The 21715-nt window shown below is 41.7% G+C and overlaps 1 protein-coding gene across 2 annotated transcripts in view; it reads right to left on the bottom strand.

The window, feature by feature from the left end:
* Nucleotides 1-21715, bottom strand: part of FGD4 (FYVE, RhoGEF and PH domain containing 4) — a 206249-nt gene that overhangs the window by 135945 nt on the left and 48589 nt on the right. Inside the window, exon 1 of one of the 2 annotated variants that reach the window (XM_034780025.1) lies at nt 3128-3203. The exons of the other annotated variant lie outside the window; for it this stretch is intronic. Within the exon in view, the coding sequence (XP_034635916.1) occupies nt 3128-3146 (19 nt within the window). The 5' untranslated portion in view covers nt 3147-3203. Of the gene's footprint in view, nt 1-3127; nt 3204-21715 lie in introns of those variants that run through there. 2 annotated transcript variants of the gene reach the window in all.

The following is a 21715-nucleotide window of genomic DNA, read 5'->3' on the forward strand; positions in this document are numbered from 1 at the left end:
TTATAAAACCATATAGCCTGCACAACGTCACAGTATGTTCTATAAAAAGATTTCATCAAACCAGGAACAAGTGTGGGCTCCTAAAGCTCTCCAACAGTCTTACAATGGAGGAGTCACAGACAAGTCCCCTTGGGCATTCCAGTTTATCTTGCTACACAGGGAGGCTGGACTACGTGATAGATGGTCACTTCACCCCAAAAATCACAACAATATTCAGGTTACTACCAGTCCCAAAACACCAGTCACTTCCTACAGGTCAGCTGTACTCAGATCTCAAAACAATGACCATGCCTGTAGCCAATCCTGTAATAAACTAACTAAAGATTTATTAACGAACAAAAGAAATGAGAGTTTTACAAAGTTAAAACAGGAAACATCCACACACCAATGAGTTACAGTCGTAGATTTAAAAAAGTCAATATAAGTGTCTATAATAGGCAGCTGTATGTGTCCTTTAGAGCTGAGCCATACCAAGCCGCAGGGGATCTCTTGCTTACGTTTACAAATCTTTGCCCTTCAGAGTCCAGACACCATAAAGAGACTCTGTTTCCTTTTCAGGGATTTTTATCCCCTTCACCCCAGAATCCAAGCTGATGGGATGAGTTCATCCCCAGGCCTCCCCTTCTGGAGGGAGTGAGAAATACAGTCAACAAGGTTTCCTCTCCTTTGATGCTACATAACGCCTCATTTGCCTTCAATGGGTCATCTTGTGTTAGGGTGACCAGATGTCCTGATTTTATAGGGACAGTCCCAATTTTTGGGCCTTTTTCTTATATAGGCTCCTATTAACCCCCACCCCGTCCCAATTTTTCCACATTTGCTGTCTGATCACCCTATCTTGTTTGCTGGACGAGCACTTCACTTTAATTAATGCTTCTTCTGTTTGGTCAATTACACAATTGCAGAGGTTTACAATGCAAACACTGAATATAACTTTATACTATGGATATTATAAGGTAGGCTCAATACATGCAGCATCCTACAAGCAATTCCATAAAGTCTAAACACTGGACACATTCTTATATCTATTTTAACTATACTAACCGACAGATAAACCGGACTGGCCAGACCAGCTATGCATTAGTCAGTGCTCACTGAGGCCTGGGGCCCTGGCATAAAATAGCATGTGGTCTGCCAGCACTACAGTGTTAGCTTTCAGAGCCCCCATGTAAAATAGAGTGCACAAACAGTATTAAAGTGATAACAAAGAGTGTGTGTTACTAGAGAGGCAATCAAAACCTTCTCCCTCATTTCAAAGTTTTAGTTACTATGGTGGCTCCATATTCCCCTGTGCAATCTCACTATAGAAAAAGGAACCACACGCAGTTCCCCGATTGCAACAAGACATTTTAGTAGCGCCTGTCTCTATGTGCGGTAGGTGTTATGGTTACACAATGGGTTCTTGATCTTGAGTGGGGTCTCTGGATGCTGCCATGATATTATAAATAGCTTTATGAAACTATAGCATCAAAGATATAAGGTCATTAAAAATAATCTCTCTATTTACTTTTGTGTGTTTAAAAGAATGTTTCCCTCGCTGCTGATTTGAATACATCAAAAATGTTGTTTACATGGAGCTTTACAATATTATGAATATGTATTTCAGCAACTAGAGGGTCATCAATACCTTTCTTTCCATCAAACATGTAAGAATCAGATATTGGCATGGTGGCATTTGCAGAATTGGCAAATGGGAATTTACATTTTTCATAATTTGTCCATTAACCTATTAAGTAACCTGTAGTAGTTTTCATGTACGGATGGCAGGGGGCGGGGGGGACCATGAAAAAAATATTCATAAAAGAGTATCATTACTTCCATTTCCAGTGATTGCACAGAACAAAATGAAGTGCATCATAAACTGAAGAAATATTGTTTTGCTAGTAAGAAACAATTTTTCAGACAGACATTTTCAGCATTGTCAATAGTCTCTTGACATCAGTACTGAAGCACTATCCCAGTCAAAGGAATACTGAAAGTATTTTTACCCATCTTGTATGGATGCAGCTGTATAAATTTGCTACATTGTCAAATGCTTTAGTTACTATAGTGTAAGTTTAAGTTCCACCATCACCTGACAACCTGCTATGTCACATATTCTCAAGCCAGGTAGGGATACAAAGTTTTGCCAGCCTAGCTTTCCATTAAGGATGTGATTTTTTTTATTTTTTATTTTTAAGTTTAGCTATGCCAGCAAAAGCCCAAATCCAACTGTAGTTATACTGGCATAAAAGGGGCTTATGCAGATATAGCTTGTTTTGTTTGGGGAACAGTTATAAGATATATTAGCAAAAGCATTTTTTTGCCAGTATTAGCTATATCTGCAGTAGGAGGGTTTGCCGTTATAGTTATAATGGCAGCGCTTTTAAGTGCAGACAAGGTTTCACTATTAAGGAACCAAACAGAAGACTTAATGAGGCACTACAACCATCTCCTAACTACAGATATAGGCGGTAACACCGAGTACCATTTCCCATCCTGTGATCCACACAGATCGGCAACAGAAGAAGCAGAAAGAGAAAATTCAAATGTTGGTGGCAGAAACCAGTTTAATACAAGGCTTGAGCACAAAGCAGATCAACAACAACATTTTGCCATTTCTACGAAGAGACACACCTGCACAACACACCAACATTCTGCTTACTCCACTAACTCTCCAGTGAGCACAGAGTCCAGTTCAGTGTGTCTGACCTGATGTTCAAAGCCCTCAACGAGGGAGGGGGGAGCGGCTTTATTTATCTGAGAGATGAACTCTCCCTCCTCAACAGCTACATGTGAGCATGGGAGACAGAAGTCTCACAGGAGAGGGACCTAGAATATGAAACTGACTTCTGCAAAGGCAAAAATGACCACATAGGTCTTATCACGTCCAGCAACAAATATAGAACATATCTATTTGACTTACGTTTCCCTCAAATTATTTTTTAATTCTCTCACTCACACAAATCAGATGTATAACTTAATCAAGCCTTCCCTAAAGGTTGGAAAGAAGGAAATATTTCTCATTTCAAATTCTTGGGGGATGCTCAGATACTATGGCGACAGATGGTATAAATTTAGCTAGCGAAATATAACAAAGGAACTATACTATATTTAAGATACATTCAATTAAAAATGGTTTACTTACAGCCTCCCATGCCTTTCATCAAAAAACAACCAACGATGTGAACTGGACTTCTCCTTAATCGCAAATATTTACCTGTTAACGAGTCTACACATCTTGGATTTAGTCCATAAACTGGGCACAGAAAAAGGTTTACAAACAACGCATTTTAAAAAAATAGGAAGTTCTGAATTTCATAATAGTTACTAACACTGATGAGACTCAGGAAATATGCAATAATACAAATTTCAAAACACAGTAAGAGCAGCTGGGGGTGGGGTGGGAACTGGAGCAGAATTTTATATATTAATATTAATCATTATACTTTAAGGATTTGTAAAAAAACAAAAACAAAACAAAAGAACACTTAATGGTCACAGATCTCATACCAGTTCAATTCTGTGTCCTGGGCAAATTTATCTTGGTAACTATATTCTGTTTGACTTAAAAGTTCTGTCCAATTACAGCTATGCAGATTATACTTCTCTTTCTTAAAAACCTGGTATGCAGTGTTGTTTGTGAAGAATGACTATATAATACGCAAGAAGTGGTACACCTCTACCCCAATATAACGCAACCTGATATAACATGAATTCTGACATAACGCGGTAAAGCAGTGCTCGGGTGGGCGGGGGGGAGGGCAAGGCTGCGCACTCTGATGGATCAAAGCAAGTTCGACATAACGCTGTTTCACCTATAACGCGGTAAGATTTTTTTGGCTCCCGAGGACAGTGTTATATCAAGGTAGAGGTGTATTTCAGTTTATAAAGCAATTTGGGCTCTTTGAATGACTTGAGTTAGGATATTAGCTTATTCTCTGGTTACTTCCATTTGCAGGCTCGCATTAAAGTTTTTCCTCTAAATTATATTTTAAATATTGAATTTATATCCAAGGAAGAGGTGTAGTGTCTACTCAAGCTAAATTATTACCCTTCAGCAACTAGCTGAGACCAGTAAATAGGACAGCCCTATATTTTCAATTGTTTCATCTTATTTTTATGTAATTTGTACTAAATCAATAGTATTAAGTATTTGATCCTCTATTGTGTATTTCATTCCTGCAAAAAGCTAACACAGAAACAAATCAGTCACTGATGTGACTTCCCAATTCTTTTCCTCTTTTGAATGCCAAGTGTTCTACTAAAGCTGTACTGTTATTGCAACAGTGTTTTCAAAAGATTTATGATCTGCTGGCCTAAAGTGCTCCTACAGCAAGCCATGCTTTCAACTCAACATTCCCTCAAGGTCGCAGGCTTCCCACACACCAAAGTAGCAAACCCTTATAGAATAATCCTATAGACTTATGCGGAGATGAAACCAACAGGTTTCTAAGGAAATTGTTCTAAACGACTATCCTTTCTATAGAACGTCTCTAAAAATCTATAATTTATAGAATTTGTTCAGGCATGTTATATAAGGAAAGTGAAGTCCATTTCAACAGATTTCTACATGTGCAAGCTGTATATTGTACTTAACATACTGTAGTGAACACTCAGTGTAACATACTACTTCTTTCATACGCAGTCCTCCTCTTTCCTTGAAGCCCGACTGTAAAGCATTGACATTAACATTTGCTTTCATGAGTACAACCTACACAGGTAACAGCCATAAGTAAGGCACTAGTTGAACAGACAGAATGTTGCCAACTCTCACAATGTTTGCCATTCTTCTCAAAGCCTCAGTTTCTGTTTTTTCATTCACGAAGTGCGAAGCTGAATGGAGCTTAAAGTTGAACAAGTGAAACTTTATTAAAACCCCCTGGACTAGTCTGTCCACATGTTTAAGTTGCTTCCTGCCTAATTCCCTGCATTATCTATTCCACTGGTATCCCATCAATAAGTCATTCCAGGGAACACTGACCCTCTGACTCCAATTCCACTGATCATAATATACCAGGAGCCATGTGATTATGTGAAAATTTCAGCTTCCATTTAAAATGCATTTTTTTCAGTTGTGGAGAAAAACTTGAGAACATGACCCCGCTAAAACCTCAGAAAATCAAAAAGTAAATAAAAATAGAGCCACAATATATTTTAAGTGTCATGATTTTTAAACAATTTCGAGATTATATTTTTAGGACCGAATATTATTTTGTTGGATTGGCAATACTGAGATAGACCAAGAGATTAAAGTAGTGAACAGATTTTATGAAACACTGTGTCTTTAAGAACTGCACACTAGCTGATAAGCAGTTCTCTAAGAACTTACTGCTTATACATTCAGATAAAACAGAACTAGGAAGACCACCTGCAGTGGTTCCATCTGGTGATGCCCAATAGTTACCTCCATCTCAAGGAATGGAAACAGGAAGTACCAGGAACCAAGACAGCCGAGAGAATCTGGGAACACTAAGCAGAATCCTGTTGGGCTACTGGTCTATGAAACATGAGGCTTTCCTGAAATCCAAGAACTCACTCCATGATCAACAAGAGTTGTCCCTGAAAGCATAGCTGGACCATGCTACTGTATATGTACACATCATGCCGAAACAAGCATATGTACTATATCTAAAGAACCCAGTCAGTCAACGATGGATTCACAATCTAATTATTTTTCTCTGTGCCTTCGCCAAGAAATCTGCTTGCTCAAAATGCCTATTGCATGACATTTATTAGCATTCCTGTTTTTTTCTGCAACGCCTACTAGCTAGCATCTCATGTGAAAATGGTACAGAATAAAAGAATGAATCACTTCTAACACTCAACAAGGAATTTGTCAGAATAAGCAAAACACTATTATCCCCAAAACTGCTCTCTCTCATCCCTTCACGGTAGAATCTTGATCCAGAACACTCCTTCAGTCCCTTTCCTCTAGGCATCATGCCACATATTTAAAGCAATGGTACACAATGCCTTTTTAAAGCAACATTTTAGTTCTATAACTTCCCTTTGCCTTTTAAAGCATGGACAGTAAATTCTTCTTTATCCCACCCTGGTAATTTTATGTTATGAAAGGAGCAATAGTGTGTCTGGCACAATAAATAATAAAACATCACTAAACCCCCCCCACTTTTGTTACACCTTTTTGTCTGAGTTAAATTTGGTTTCATCCCTGTCATTGCTAGAGTTATTGCTCACATCAAAAACAGGGAGGAGTTATTCCATCTGAATGCATACAGAGCATATCAGTGCTATACCACAATTATCTGAAACAAAATAATGCTTCAACATCTACTATACAAACTGCACACTTTATATTCAAGCTTCCTTTAGGTCACCCATGACATTCAAATAACTAAGGTTGTACTGTTAGACAATATCCATTTTTGGCTCCCCCTCCCTAATCCATTTTCATTGCACCAATTTACATTAATTGGGTCTTAAGATGTTCACATACTACAATGACTGACATGATATAACCTAGGTAGAACAGAATTTGAGATCTAAGTTTGAGATCTATTCTTCAGTGCGGCTGTGTATGGGTAGCAACTGTAGGCCCTAGCCAAGATGGGGACCTAATTGTACTAGGTGCTGTACACTTATACACTAGCAGTCCCTTGTCCTAAAAATCTTACAATCTAAGTAAGCAAAAGAGATAAAAGTATTGTCTCTATTTTAAAGATGAGAAGACTGAGGCAGAGATTAAATAACTTGCCTGAGGTCACACAGAATCCTGAAACAGCCATTAACTGACCCAGGTTCCCAGTCCAGTACCTTAACTAAAGACATCCCTTCCACCAGTCCACAATTGACTTTGATCAAGCCAGTTTTTCTACAAACTAGTCTGCCACGGTAGCTTTAACATTTATATAGACAAGCATTTCACACACTGATTACCAGAAATGTCTTTGTTTTCCTATTTCAGGTTCTCTGTGGTGATATGTCAATTCTTACGTCAGTTATATATTCCCACAGCTCTTATTCGTCTTCTTCCAACTCCCCTTCAACTTACTTTTGAAGAGTCCTCTTTTCATTTGGTTTCATTGCTACTTTTTATTCGTAAGTATGAAATAATTTCTTTTATTTAACCCAGATGTGTTTTCCACTTCTCTGTTGAAGTTCTTGCATCTGGAATCTCCTTTTACAAGGATTGCTTAATCAATTGGAAAAAGTCCTTTTCACTTTGTCTTAAAAAAAACAAAACAAAAAAAGAAACAAAAAACTGGTTTTGGGGGGCCGGGGAGGGACTGAAAGGGTTGGCTACCCACTGCAGAAGTATTTCAAGGTTTGATACTTAAAGATTGTCAATGAAGCTTCATTTTAGTTAGATTTTCATAGTGATGACTAACAACCTTAGCCTCCTATTAAAGTTGGCTACCACAGTCCTGTCCTTTGTCCCAGTTGTTTTGTAAATGAGGCACTGAGACAGCATGTGCTGGGTGTTCAACAGAACTTGCCTGCTACAACACCTGTGATTTAAATCGAATGCTGGGCTGTAACTGTTCAAGAGCACTTTCTGCTGTCCTTCCAGGTCAACTTCTTTTATTTAATTTCCTCTTTATTTTCATCTGATTCTCATGGTCATACCTTGACTGCACACCAGGGACCAGTTAGAGAAAGATGGAGCAAGTATATCCCGCTGCTCTCCTATTTTTTATGAAGTGTTCAGTGTTAATTATCTGGAATGTACTCCTCTCCCACTTTCAAATTTCCTCCTGCCCACTCCCCTTTATTGTGTCACTTCCATTACTGAACTGTATAAAATTTTGGTTACTTTTTTACCATGTCGTCCCTCCATCTGTTAAAAAACACCTCAGTCACACATGATTCAATACAGCCACTAATCCCCCTCCTCAGCCCCCCACAAGGATGTATGTCTCTACCACAGCCCTAGGGAGAGGGTTGAGCATCTTTAAAATGTAAGACTAATTTAGTTGAGTAAGTTAAAGCACCCACGTTTGAATGTTCTGGCCTCCATTTTCCAGGCTGAATTTAATACAGTGTCTTTCATGACACCAACAGGGACCCCCACCATCATGCAAAATGTTCATCAAAACATAAGCAAAAATTTAACCTCAAACGTAGCAGAGTTCAAAATACATATTGTGAAGCAAGACAGTCTTTTGCTTTAGGTTATTCAACATTTACATAAGTTTTACTTTTAAATGCAATTATTTACATAGTATTACAGGTCCAATACATAGGTCAAGAATTGAGATTTTAGCCTTGCATGTAAGTGGATACGAACATTACTACAACAGTGTGCCTAGACATCTCTAGCACTGAAAGACAAGACTTAAAAAAAAAAAAAAAAAAAAAAAGGATCACATTTTAGCATTTAAAGCACCTAACTGGCGCTTTAAATAAATTTTTAACAAATGTGTTTGGTCCAACAAGTGAACCAGAATAGAAATCTATAAAACAATATGCCATCCAGTAAAGGGCAGGGGAACTCAACTCACACCAGTGTTAGAATACATCCTAAGAGTTTCCATTTGCCAGTATTTCTCCAGAACATATATAAAATATACTTAATACAAACAGATGGGTACCTTGCATAATGGGGCTCTGATTCATGACCAGGACTCAGAGGTGCTAATGCAATACAAATAATAAGGTATATATATAAACAATTTCCTTTTGAATTTTATAGGACTTAATAATTAAGAAAAATGTAACAGCTCAAATGTAAATGCTCAAAACAAAAATCAATCCCATCCTAAAACCCCCCCACATCCCTTCCAATTAACATCTGATAAGAGACAGGCCCAACACTACACCCTAAATACCAGACTGATTGAAAATTGCTTCCCTTGCTGGCACAGGGCCATCGGGCTTTCGCTGCACTGCAAACACCACACCACCAGCCAACAGACATTTACATCTATATCATTTTGTTGAAGCAACTAAACTGCTCTCAGCTGCCACAGTGGAACATGAGGACAGAGCTGGCCCCTCAGGTATCCAGGTCCCAAGCTATTCAGGCCTTTATAAATGTAAGACCCCATCTTGATTTGCACATGAGAACAAATAGTAAGCCACAATTTCTGGCTACTGATTCCACTTGAGTTTCCAGGAACAGTCAGGTTCTCGAAACATCCGCGATCTCAAAACATCCCCAATGTATGAAATGTGAAGAAACCTCCTCACTACTGACAGCTGGAACCACCTCTACTATTTAATCAGCATCTCTCCTCCAGTCCACACCATCTCAATCTTTTCTGGAGGAAACTTCAACCCATTTGTTCTCATCGACACCCCAGGCTTGGTCAGGCAACATGAACGCAATCTGATGAAAATGAAACGCTGCTGCATATCACCTGGACAATGACACCACAACTCAGAATGCCTTGCTATCTCCTTCAGCAGCCTCTCATGCACATCGGCTAGAGAAGGTGACAGATTAAGTGGTTGGTTGGTTGGGTTTGTTTGTTTTTTTTTTTGGTGGGGGAGGGGGGAGCAGAAGAAGGGAATCTTCCATATGATACAATACATCTAGAGATGATGAACACAATTGCCTTTTCTCCCTCTTCAATAAAGGCAATATTTAATAAAACTAAACACTCCACAATGTTAAACGACCATATTTTGCCAGAATTTACCAATGTCTATAGTATAAGGTTGAAGGAAATTAAAAAATGGGAACTGACAGAGGTTCTCATGCTCAAGTTTCTCTCTTGAAGGAAGAAAAAACCCACACATTTAGGTTTATCTTATAAACCACTTTGCAAACCATCCTGTAAACTTCTGAGGTTTGACTTCTGTACATTTTCACAGTAGAAGTGCTTTTTCTCCAAAAGAGTCAAATTGTTTCTGCTATTTACACTGTACATGCTAAGAACCAGAGTTCAGTGTATTTTAGGAAATAGCATTCCTTTTATTATTATATATATATATATATATAAAATTTTAGTTACATGCCACTGCCCCATCATCCAACTTGAGCCACCATAAGTAAAAGAAACGTGAACTTGTAAGAATACAGTATTAGTGGATTACACACAAAAGATTTCAAATAATATAAATGCATCCAATCCACCACAAGTGGCTCAGAAATTTAACTCCTATTGTCTACTTTGTAACAGGGCAACTAGAAGCGAAAAAGCCAAGTGAAGAGGAAGGAAAGCAACAGTGTTGGGGTCACTAGGCCTGCCTGAGCCAGAGTTCTTCCATGTTTAACTCTAATAGACCTCAAAAGCCAAGGATAAGAAATTGGAATGTGTAAACAGCCAGTTAGCAATTACGACCTTGCTCATACCAGGTACCAAGCAATAATGATGAGGTTTGCATGTTTCTAGCTGGAGAAGGGGTAATAAACAAAGGGTAAACAAAACCAGGTAACAGTTTAGAGAGAAGTTACTAACAAGCTAGATTTATAGCTCTAGAATGATTTAATTGCTTAAATGTATAAACATGCCTTCGGTAGAGAGGGGAGGGAGAGTAGAGAGGGGGCTTAGTTGTAAAATGTATAAGAAGAGAGAAACTGTTTTTGCTGGTGTGCTTCATTTGAGACTTGCCTGTCTCCTTGAACCACTTTGAGATCTCAAATAAACTTTGATTGTTTCTCCACCCCGATATGTTTATTGACGCGAAGCACACCGGGCAATGAACCCCACTGTTGCTGTCCTCGAGCCTCTGTGCCGGCAACAGTCTTGGCGTCCCTGGGTGGGCTTCAGGCTGAAATTTAGCCTTGCCCGGACCCCTCTCAGAGGTCGACGGATTGCGGCGATGATCGACGCCCAGCGCGCACCAGTGACTTCATCGGGGGCCTCGGCGGAGACGTGATTTGGTCGACCCTGGAGGGTACAACGGTGCAACGCGCTCGATTAGTGGAGAAGCAGCTGCGGGCGACGGTGCAGAACCGGACCCTTGGATAAGGTAGGAACAGTCCAGTGGGGACTTTACCTGTTTTGACCTGGGGATGCCCAGTGTCTCCCTAGAGTATGGGGCAGGAACAGAGTACTGCAGGCAGGGCAAGGTGTACGCCCTTAGAATGCATTCTGGTGAACTGGAAAGTGTTTGGATCGGATCCGTTGATTAAAAGTAAATTAAAAAGATTCTGTACAGTAGACTGGCCTCAATATCAGCTAGAGGACCAGGAAAGGTGGCCACCGGAGGGATCACTTAATTATAATACGATCCTTCAATTGCTTTTGTTTTGTCAGTGTACGGGTAAATGGAATGAACATATGTATGTACAGTTGTTTATGTTGTTAAGAGAGATCAGATCTTTTGCAAAGGTGTAATTTGACTCTGACAGGTTCGGTAGTAACTATTGTTAGTCCTCAGAACCCTCCCCCGGTTGTAATGGCAGAGTCGGTGTCCCCTTCGGCTCTAACACCCCCACCATATAAAGATAGGGTGCCTCAGGTCCCAGAGATTGCCCCCTCGGTGGGATTCTATCCATTGATTACTGAGACTCGGATAGCCCGTACTTGAACAGAAAATCACCCAGCCACTACAATGCAGGTTTATACCCATGTGCCTTTTAACCCAGTGGACCTAGCAGTTTTTAAGGCACAGGCAGGGGAATTCTCTACGAATCCAGGCATGTTTATCTCGGTCTTTGAAGGGTGTCTGGCTAGCCATAAGCCTGATTGTGATGACTGTAATGTCCTTATGCGGCCCCTGCTGTCTGAGGTGGAGCGTAATCAGGTTGTGTCTAAGGCACAGGAGGAGGCACAGCTTAGACATGAGGCAAACGCAGCAAACGTTCCTGTTGCTGCAGTTCAGGTCCCTACAGCAGACCCCCAGTGGAATCCCAACGTGCCGGCAGATCTCACCCGTCTCACTGTATACAAGGAGCTCCTATTACATGGTCTCCGACACTCAGCTATCCGACATAACAATTGGGCTAAGTCGTATGAGCTAGTACAGGAGCCAAAAGAGAGTCCGGTTGCTTTTCTGCAGCGTATTCGGGATACCATCAGGCAAACTACTAATGCAAACCCTGATGATCAGGCTACTGAGGCAATTATGAAGGGTATCTTTACCAGCCGTGCGGCCCCTGATATTAAAAGGAAACTGCAGAAAAAAGAGGATTTGATGGGTATGACAATGGCACAGATTCTGGAAACTGCAAACAGGGCTTACAGCCTTAGGGAGGGAGAAAAGGAAAAGAGGCAAGTGAAAATGATGGTTGTAGCAGTACAGGCTGGTGGCAGGGGAAGATTTCAGGAAGGTGGAAGGGGCCGGGGAATGAGAGGGCGTGGGCGCCCTGGCTCACAGGAAAGGCGTCTGGGTGGCAACCAGTGTGCCATATGCCGAAAGGAGGGACATTGGAAAAATGAGTGCTCCGAAAGAGAAGGTACCCCTATGATGGCAGTGGAGGATCAAGAATAAGGGTGTCAGGGGAGACGGATTATCCTGCCCCCGGAACCCCGAGTAAACATGCGGGTGGGAGATTCAGACAGACTTTTTAATAGACTCTGGAGCTGCACGAACTGCTGTAAACCAACCCCTTCAGCTGCCTGTGGCAGATTCCCTCACTGTGGTGGGAGCCACAGGGAAAGGAACTAAGTGCCCAGTATATGCCCCAGTGGAATGTGCTTTGGGAAACAGAACTCTATCTCACAGACTGGTTTACCTCCCCAATTGTCCAACGCCTCTATTAGGACTGGACCTGCTTTGTCGCTTAGGTGCCACCCTGCATTTCACCCAAGATGAAATAACCCTCACCTTACCTCCAGAGAATGCCTGGATAATGATCCTTGCAATTGAGCCCTCAGCCATACAAGCCCCAGAGTGGAGTCAGTGGGAGAAGCGGGTTTTTCCTCTGGTATGGGCATCAGGGATCCCAGGAAAGGCAGCCCATTATACTCCTATTACTGTTCAGCTCTTGCCAGGAAAAGGTCCAGTGCGAATCAAGCAGTATCCGATCAAAAGGGAAGCCAGAGAGGGACTGCAGGAGACTATAGACCAGTTCCTAAAGTGCGGGGTACTTCGAGAATGCCAGTCAGCTTGGAACACTCCTATCTTGCCTATACGAAAGCCCAATGGCACATACTGGCTGGTCCAGGACCTGAGAGCGGTTAATGAGCGGGTTAAGACTCTACACCCCCTTGTTCCAAATCCGTATACATTGTTGGCCTCTATAGGGGGGCAGTACACTCATTTTTCAGTCCTGGATTTAAAGGATGCTTTCTTCACGATTCCGGTTGACCCCCAGTCTCAAGATATTTTCTCCTTTGAGTGAAAGGACAAAAGGAGGGTTAGAAAGCAGCTTTGCTGGACAGTGCTGGCTCAGGGATTTAAAAATTCCCCCACCGTTTTCAGCCAGGCCATGGCCAGAGACTTGGAGGAGTGGGACAACGAGGACAAAGTCCTCCTCCTGCAATATGTGGATGACTTGTTAATTGCTGCAGTGGGTCTAACCTCTTGCCTTAAAGCCACTGTGAGCCTCCTGAACTTTGTTGGACTCCGAGGATATCGAGTAGCACAGAGTAAGGCTCAGATTGCTCCCCCAGTGGATGGAATCTGACAAAGGAACACACTTCACATCCCAAGTCATTCAAAAGATATCAGATGCCCTACAGATCCCCTGGAAGCTTCACACGCCATGGCGACCGCAGGCCAGTGGGGTAGTGGAGCGTACAAATCAGACACTTAAGCTGCACCTCTCAAAGCTTTGCCAAGAGGCTTCCCTTAAGTGGCCTGATGCTTTGCCCCTTGTTCTGCTCCGCATTCGCGCTCTCCCTAAGGGCAGGTTAGGGCTCAGTCCCTTCGAGATTATGTTTGGAAGGGCATGGCCTATGAATGGTACACTGGTTCTGGCAGGGGAGTGGGAAATGGGGTGTGGCTTCTTATCTCAGTACATGTGCTCTCTGTCTGCTGTTCTCTGTTCTCTTCACAGGTATACCAAAGATTTGCAGCCTCTCCTGCTGGATGCCCTAATCCACTCCTTGCAGCCAGGCGATTCCGTACTCGTTCGGACTTGGAAGGACGAGCCTCTCCAAGAGAAGTGGAAGGGACCCCACACCGTCCCGTTAGTCTCCCATACAGCAGCAAAGGTTGAGGGACACAAAAACTGGATTCATCACTCTCGTCTGAAAGCAGTGCCTGCTCCTGAACGGTGGACCGTCCAGCCTGCAGAGAAGACTGCCAGCGACGATCTGGGACTTAAGCTGTTATTCAGACGACAATAGTGTCTGCTGGGAATGCCCTGTGATCTCTTTGGCCAGTCACAGTGCACTCCCCACGAGACCTCTGTGCGTTGGTTGTGTTTATTTTCACAGGACCGGCCTAACCTGGTGGCCTGGTCCCTTTTGTTTTTAATCTGCTTGCTATTGGTAACTGTTATTTTGTGGGTATTTGAGGAATTGTGATTGTTAGGCCCTAGGGTCACCTGCCCAATATGAGTTCAGATCCAGGGTCTGCCGCAGTGGTGCTCTTTGCCATAGGGACACTCCTCTTGTTAACTCCCGTTTCCCCTCAGATACATGCGGGATGGAAAGGAATCCCTACTAACTTAGAGACAAACACATATGAGTCCCTGAAGGTTTGCTTTGCCCAAGAGTTTAACCTCTCCAACTGCTGGGTATGCTCCCAAATCCCTCACCATGCTGCAGGGTTACCCTGGAGGGTAGTTCCCCAGAATTGGTCAGATATCTGTTGGGGATGGTTCAGTAGGGGAAAAAATGCCTTGGGTACCCCCTTGTCGCAAAACTGTACCATTGAGTCCCCAGTATTAAGGGACGACCCAGGCCAACCCAGTTGACGCAGGCCAACTCAAGGTATATCCCTTCCCCTATTAGGTTGTGGCCAGTGGCCCCTGGGTTGGTGTGCTATCGACAGTTCAAGTCCAGCAATCACACCTGGTTTGCTGGGAATAGCACCTGTCAGTATTATTTATCCCCCGACAGTGATGCTTCCATCCCTGTCTATGTTAATGGTAAATCCGACTCTACCGCCCGGTTTGGATCGTTTAATGACAGACAAGTAAATAGGTGGAGAAGCAGTTATAATGGCTTGGTAGGGAATGGCTACTCCTTTTATATTTGCGGTACCTCTGCCTATAAGTGGCTACCGCATTGGTGATATGGAAGCTGCTATCTAGGATATCTTGCCCCTCTCCTTCGTGTCCTCCCTAAACTGCCCCCTGGCCGCGCCAGGCAGCATAGATCTTTGTACGCCACCCCAGAGCCCATTACAGAAGGAGACAGATTGGGTATGATCTTTCTCCCATCCTATGGGGTGGGACGACTGGCTCAATTTTATCATAGGCTCTGTGTTTCTCACCAAGTATGCCAATGAGACCTTGGCCATAGAGAAAAGCCTTAACTCGGAGCTTTACCAGCTCCGATTGCTGTCTCTGCAAAATAGACAGGCCTTAGATTATGTTTTAGCCTCCCAGGTCGGGATGTATGTCCTTATTGGGAGTGAATGCTGTATTTATGTCCCAGAAAACTCACAGGACATTAACAAGCACGTCCTGTCAGCCGAACAGGCTTTTGAGCAGTGGAAGGCTCAGGAAAGGGAACCCACAGTTTTTGATTCCCTTTGGAGTTGGTTGCCCAACCTGGGAGGACTGGGAAATAGCCTTGTGCATCTCCTCCTCACAGGTGTGGTACTGTGCCTGGTCACCCTCCTCCTGATTGCTTGTTTTAAATTGCTCCTCCGTAAGCTTTGTGCCCCCCGTTCCCCAGAAATCCCAGCATATTCTCTCATTGAGAACCCCAGCTCCATGGCACTCAAGGGTATCTTGTCTACAGAATATGAGAAAACTCAGCCAAAAGCTTGTTGAGTATTTTCAAAGGAGGGAACTGTTGGCGTCAGTAGGCCTGCCTGAGCCACAGTTCTTCCATGTTTAACTCTAATCGACCTCAAAAGCCAAGGACAGAAATTGGACTGTGTAAACAGGCAGTTAGCAATTACGACCTTGCTCATACCAGGTACCAAGCAATAATGATGAGGTTTGCATGTTTCTAGCTGGAGAAGGGGTAATAAACCAAGGGTAAACAAGACCAGGTAACAGTTTAGAGAGAAGTTACTAACAAGCTAGATTTATAGCCCTAGAATGATTTAATTGCTTAAATGTATAAACATGCCTTCGGTAGAGAGGGGAGGGGAAGTAGAGGGGGGGTGGTAGAGAGGGGAGAGAGGGGGGCTTAGTTGTAAAATGTATAAGAACAGAGAAACTGTTTTTGCTGGTGTGCTTGATTTGAGACTTGCTTGTCTCTTTGCATCACTTTGAGATCTCAAATAAACTTTGATTGTTTCTCCACCCCGGTATGTTTATTGACGCGAAGCACACCGGGCAACGAACCCCGCTATTGCTGTCCTCAGGCCATTGTGCCGGCAACAACAGCAAGCGTTCAGAAAGAAAGTGGAGCTTTGATAAAGCTGGACCAAAGCAGCAAGAAGATGAATCCACGTGTCAAAGCTGGAGCAATGACAAGAACCTAACTATAGGAAGCTTACTTTGGTTTTAAAGTTGAGATTTTAAAGAAAGCCCTTCCATTTGTATTACCAACCACATGCAGTCACGCCCTGGTGGCATTCTAGCAGTGGTGTAGATACCCTAATAGAACAAGTGTACCACAGATGGCTCAGAAAAACTGAAGCACTTGTACTTCTTAGTTTAAAAAAATGAATGTTTGATTTATCATCTGCTAGTTGTGGGGAGATGGTTGCCGAAGGGGAAATTCTGGAAACCTAGAGAACATGCACCAATAGTCACTACTGTACAGTAAGAAGAATGTCAAGGAAGTGCATTAAAAATGAGTAAGTCAATCAGCAATAATATAACACCAAGAACTTTTTAATAAGGTCTTGACAGCCCTGTAAGCAAGAAAATAGCTTACGGAGCCAAAAATGCACAATAACACTTCACTAACCAAGTTCAATGTCAATCCAGGCCAAAGGTCCTGTTCCCTATTTAAATTTCTATTTAGCTAAACACATACACGTCAAAAAACTCAGAAAAGCCTACCTAAATAACAGGTGCTTTTGAAAATTTTACTCATTAAATTTTACTAGGACTTTGTTTTCTAAGTTACAATAGATAAAAATTTCAGAAAGTATCAGTTTGCTAGCTGAAAGGCTGATGCTTCTAATCAATCCTTACTACAGCAATGGGTGTAGAGCCAGACCTAGACTCTGATCCTATACCTTGATGAGTGGTATGGATGGACAATGCAAGAGAAATTATAATTCTGCCATTTGGTCATCTGTTTTTTCCATTACAGCAAGTCCTGGAACAGCTAGCCCTGTTGTTGCCATGCTCACAGCTACATACACTCATGACTCTGACTCATGATTTTATAGTACAAACATTACTTTTTCCTCTCCTTTTTGGCAGCTCTTTACATATTTTATGGTTTACAACTGCATCTTACTCTTTCATTTGAAGTAAGTTGCATGTAGAGAATAAATATTAAAAAAATCTATTCCTATCTAAAAGATCTCCGATGTTTACTACTAAGCTTTTGTACTCTACATCAAAAAATACCAACTACAAATGTCACAGAAATAAAAGTCTTGCCTATTTCCAAATTGTTTTATTCTATTCTCTTTGGAATTCAAACACCTGTTTTATGTGTTGCTGCCTCCTAAATCTGTCTACCACTTGTCAGTGAGATTTGATTGTTGAAATGGGGGATGGAGGGACTTTTCTTTTTTTGCACCAACTAGCATGACCGTTTTTTTTGTTTTGTTTTGTTTTTTAAAAATCAAACCTTTTCCACAACTGTAAGAAATAAAAATGGTCTGTGCAGTAACACTCTGTTGCCAAAATTAGGCAACTAAATCCCTATTTAGGCACCTCGGTGGCTCAATTTCCAGAAGTGAGAACCTGCAGCTTCCATTGAAAGATACCGGCTTTTGTAAACTTTGGCCTCAGTACGTGCATTTCAATATTTTACTATGTTGCATTTCATTTGGCACCTGAATACTTAATTATGCAAAAAAAAGAAGAAACCTTTATCCAAGAATGAAAAAATTATGTCTATGGTCACCAGCTTGAGAGGCACGGACACCAAAGTGGAGACTGGGAAATGCGGGCTTGAAATAGAATCAGAGAAATCTCTTTGTTTCCCAAGTCAAGTAACTTGTGAGAGAACACCATTCCTAGAGAAGAAAGGGACAGTTCTTCTGGTTAAGGGACAGGACTGGGACTTGGGCTTTGAGTTCAGTTCCCACCTCTTCGACACACTTCGTACATGACTTTGGGCAACTAAAGTCACTCTCTGCCTCAATTCCCCATCTGTAAAATGGAGATACTACTACTTCATGTGTTTGGCCTATTTTACTTGTAAGCAATTTGGGATGGACACGGTCTCAATGGGAGCTTGATCTCAGTTTGGAATCTACTATATTACAAATCCTTCCTGTATCATTGTTCTATACCAGGGATCAGCAACCTTTGGCACGCGGCCTGTCAGGGAAATCTGCTGGTGGGACGGGACGGTTTGTTTACCTGCAGTGTCTACAGATTCGGCCGATCAGAGCTCCCACTGGCCACGTTTTGCCATTCCAAGCCAATGGGGGCTGTGGGAAGCGGCAGCCAGCAAATCTCTCGGCCCACGCCGCTTCCCACAGCCCCAGTTAGTCTGGAACGGCGAATCGCAGACAGTGGGAGCTGCGATCGGCTGAACCTGTGGATGCTGCAGGTAAACAAATTGGCCCGGCCCGCCAGCGGATTTCGCTGACTGACCGCGTGCCAAAGGTTGCCGATCCCTGCTCTATACTAATAAGTCTTTTACAAATACAAGTAAAATCAGAAGATGCCATCCCTGCCCTAATGATCTAACAATCTTAGGTAGACAAATAGTATGACAGTCTCTGGGAGAATTGAGGGAAAAAGTGCAAAAAGAGGAAGAATTGTTCTCAGAGGGTCAAGACCAGACTATTTGTAAATGTGTGTTAACTTCCTTAGTTCCTGATTTTTTGGCAGTGGGGGAAGAGCATTATTTTTTTTTTTTCTTATTTGTTGAGGAGAATAAGAGGGAAGAAAGCAGGTAGATCGAGAGAGTGAATATTACAAAATTTTCCTCAAAAGGTGACATAAAAGAAGGTAGAGTATCAAAGTTTAATAGTTTTACTAATGTACAGGAGAATTCAGGAATTTTGTGGCTTGCTACAGTACAAGGGTCATGAACTCACAGAAGCAGAGGCCTTTGTATACAGCTGAAAGTTTGGAACTTCTAGTAGAGAAAAATATAAAACATATTCAAGATAACTTATTGACACGCCATATGTCCCTGGTGTTCCACAGTAATTAGTGATTCATCATCACACACTGAATTAGATTCTGCATAGGATTTTTTGTTTGTTTTTTGTTAAAAGACAACAAAAACTAATAGACGTGTAGAGCTGGAAGGGACATCAAGAGGTCATCACGTCCAGCCCCCTCTGTAAACCTAGACCATTCTTGACAGGTATTTGTCCCATCTGTTCTTAAAAACCTCCAATGACGGGCATTCCACAACCTCCCTTGGAAGCCTGTTCCAGTGCTTAACTACTCTTATAGTTAGAAACTTTGTTCCTAATACCTAACCTAAATCTCCCTTGCTGCAGATTAAGCCAATTACTTCTTATCCTACCTTCAGCGGACACAGAACAATTAGGCACCATCTTCTTTATAACATATGAAGACTGTTCTTAGGTCTCCCTGCAGTCTTCCTTTCCGAAGACTAAATATGCTCTTTTTTTTTTTTTTTTAAACCTTTCCTTATAGGCCACGTTTTCCAAACCTTTTATCATTTTTGTTGTTCTCTTCTGGACTCTCTCCAATTTATCCACATCTTTTCTAAAGCATGGCACTCAGAATTGGACACAATACTCTAAGCCTCATCAGTGCCGAGTGGAACGGCACAATCATCTCTCATGTCTTACATATGACATTCCTGTTAATACACCCCAGAATAGCAGCCTTCTTCACATATCCATCACATTGTTGACTCTCATTCTACTTGTGATCCACTATAACCCCCACATTCTTTTCAGCAGTACTACCACCTAGCCAGTTATTTCCCCGTTTTGTAGCTATGCATTGATGTTTCCTTCCTACTTGAAGGACTTCATACTTATCTTTATTGAACTTCATCTTGTTAAATTCAGACCAATTCTCCAATTTATTAACGTTGTTTTAAATTCTAATGCTGTCCTCCCAGCTTGGTGTCATCTGCAAATTTTATAAGCACACTCTCCAAGTCATTAATGAAAACATAGAGTAGTATTGGATCTAGTACTCACTCTGTGGGACCCCAATAGATATGGCCTCCCAGTTCAATAGCAAACCATTGATAACTACTGAGTACAGTATGTTAACCAGCGGTGCACCCATCTTATCATACTTTCATCTAGATCACATTTCCCTAGTTTGCTTATGAGAATGTCATGGGGACTGTGTCAAAAGCTTTACTAAAAAACAAGACATACCACATGTCTACCGCTTCCCCGCATCACACTATACTGGTAACCCTGAAAAAGAAGGAAGTTAGATTGCTGTGGCTAATGCTCTCTCTAAATTTGCTAGCATGGAAGAGTAGATGAGATGCGGGACCAGTTTCAGGGGTGAAACACATCTCAACCCTTGACCTAAGCAAAGGTTCCTGGCAAATCCTCTGGGATCCACCACTGCAATTTAAGACTGCATTTGTGACACCAGTTTGGAAATTTCCAAAAGTGATCGGCTATCTGCTGCAAGATCTCATAAGATACTGTGCTGCATGCCTTGACATGGTGATCTCTATCAAGAGTTAGGAAAACTGGGGCACCTAAGCCAAAAATTCCTAATCTCAGGTCTAACTATTAACCCATATACATGTTCTTTTGGGTAGAGCGTATTCTATTCTTTTTGGGCATGGGAAAGATGAAACCTAAACAAAAGAAATCATAGAAGATCAAGTCCCTACCACAAAAAGAAAGCTTTTTTATAGGATTAGCTTGGTATTTCAGGTGGTTCATCCCCAATTTCTCTGAAATTGCTACTCCATTAATGGACCTCACTAAAGAGGAGTTAAAAAATTTAGTGGAGTGCAGAATGCAACAATCCTTTCAAAGAAAAGAAAGTCCTGTTCTTCTGTTTAATGTAACAGAATAAATGGTTTGCAAAAACTGGACTAGCAGATGCTTCTAAATTGGGAGGAGAACAAGAATTGGAAGGACTGAAACCTCTTTTATTGTATAAAAGAGTAGAAAACTCTTCACAAGAGAGCAAAGATATTGCACAATAGAAATGACAAACTACTAAGTGAGCTATTGAAGGGCTGTTATTTCCTAGGATGAAGATTTAACCTAGGTTAATTGCATGAAAGATAATGGTGGTGGTCTTGCAGTTAAGCTATTAGACTGCTATTCAGGAGGCCTGTGTTCAATTCCTGGCTCTACCACAGACTTCCTATATGGTCTCGGGGTAGTCACTTAGTTTTGTGTGTCCCATTTCCAAATCTGTAAAATGGGGATAATGATTCCCTGTCACATAGAGGTGTTGCAAGGACAGGTTCCTTAATAATTGTGAGTTACTCAGATGCTGCAGTGATGAGAACCATATAGGTATAAAGAAAGAGAAGAACACACATGTTCTAGGTGGTATTTAGAACACTAGCCATATCAGAATATAGTAATATGCTGCCCCCCCTCAAAAAAAAAAATCAACGAAGTTACAAAATTTATATCCTACTGTGGGATAGAATAAATAAAAAGATTGAGGAAGCTTATTTCCTCTTGACTGAGGAAGAGAGTGTCATCTCCTAAATAATAAGAGAAGATGAAAACGTAATAGGATAACTCA

The sequence above is a fragment of the Trachemys scripta genome, chromosome 1 (assembly GCF_013100865.1).
Source record: "Trachemys scripta elegans isolate TJP31775 chromosome 1, CAS_Tse_1.0, whole genome shotgun sequence".
Classification (NCBI taxonomy): domain Eukaryota; kingdom Metazoa; phylum Chordata; order Testudines; family Emydidae; genus Trachemys; species Trachemys scripta.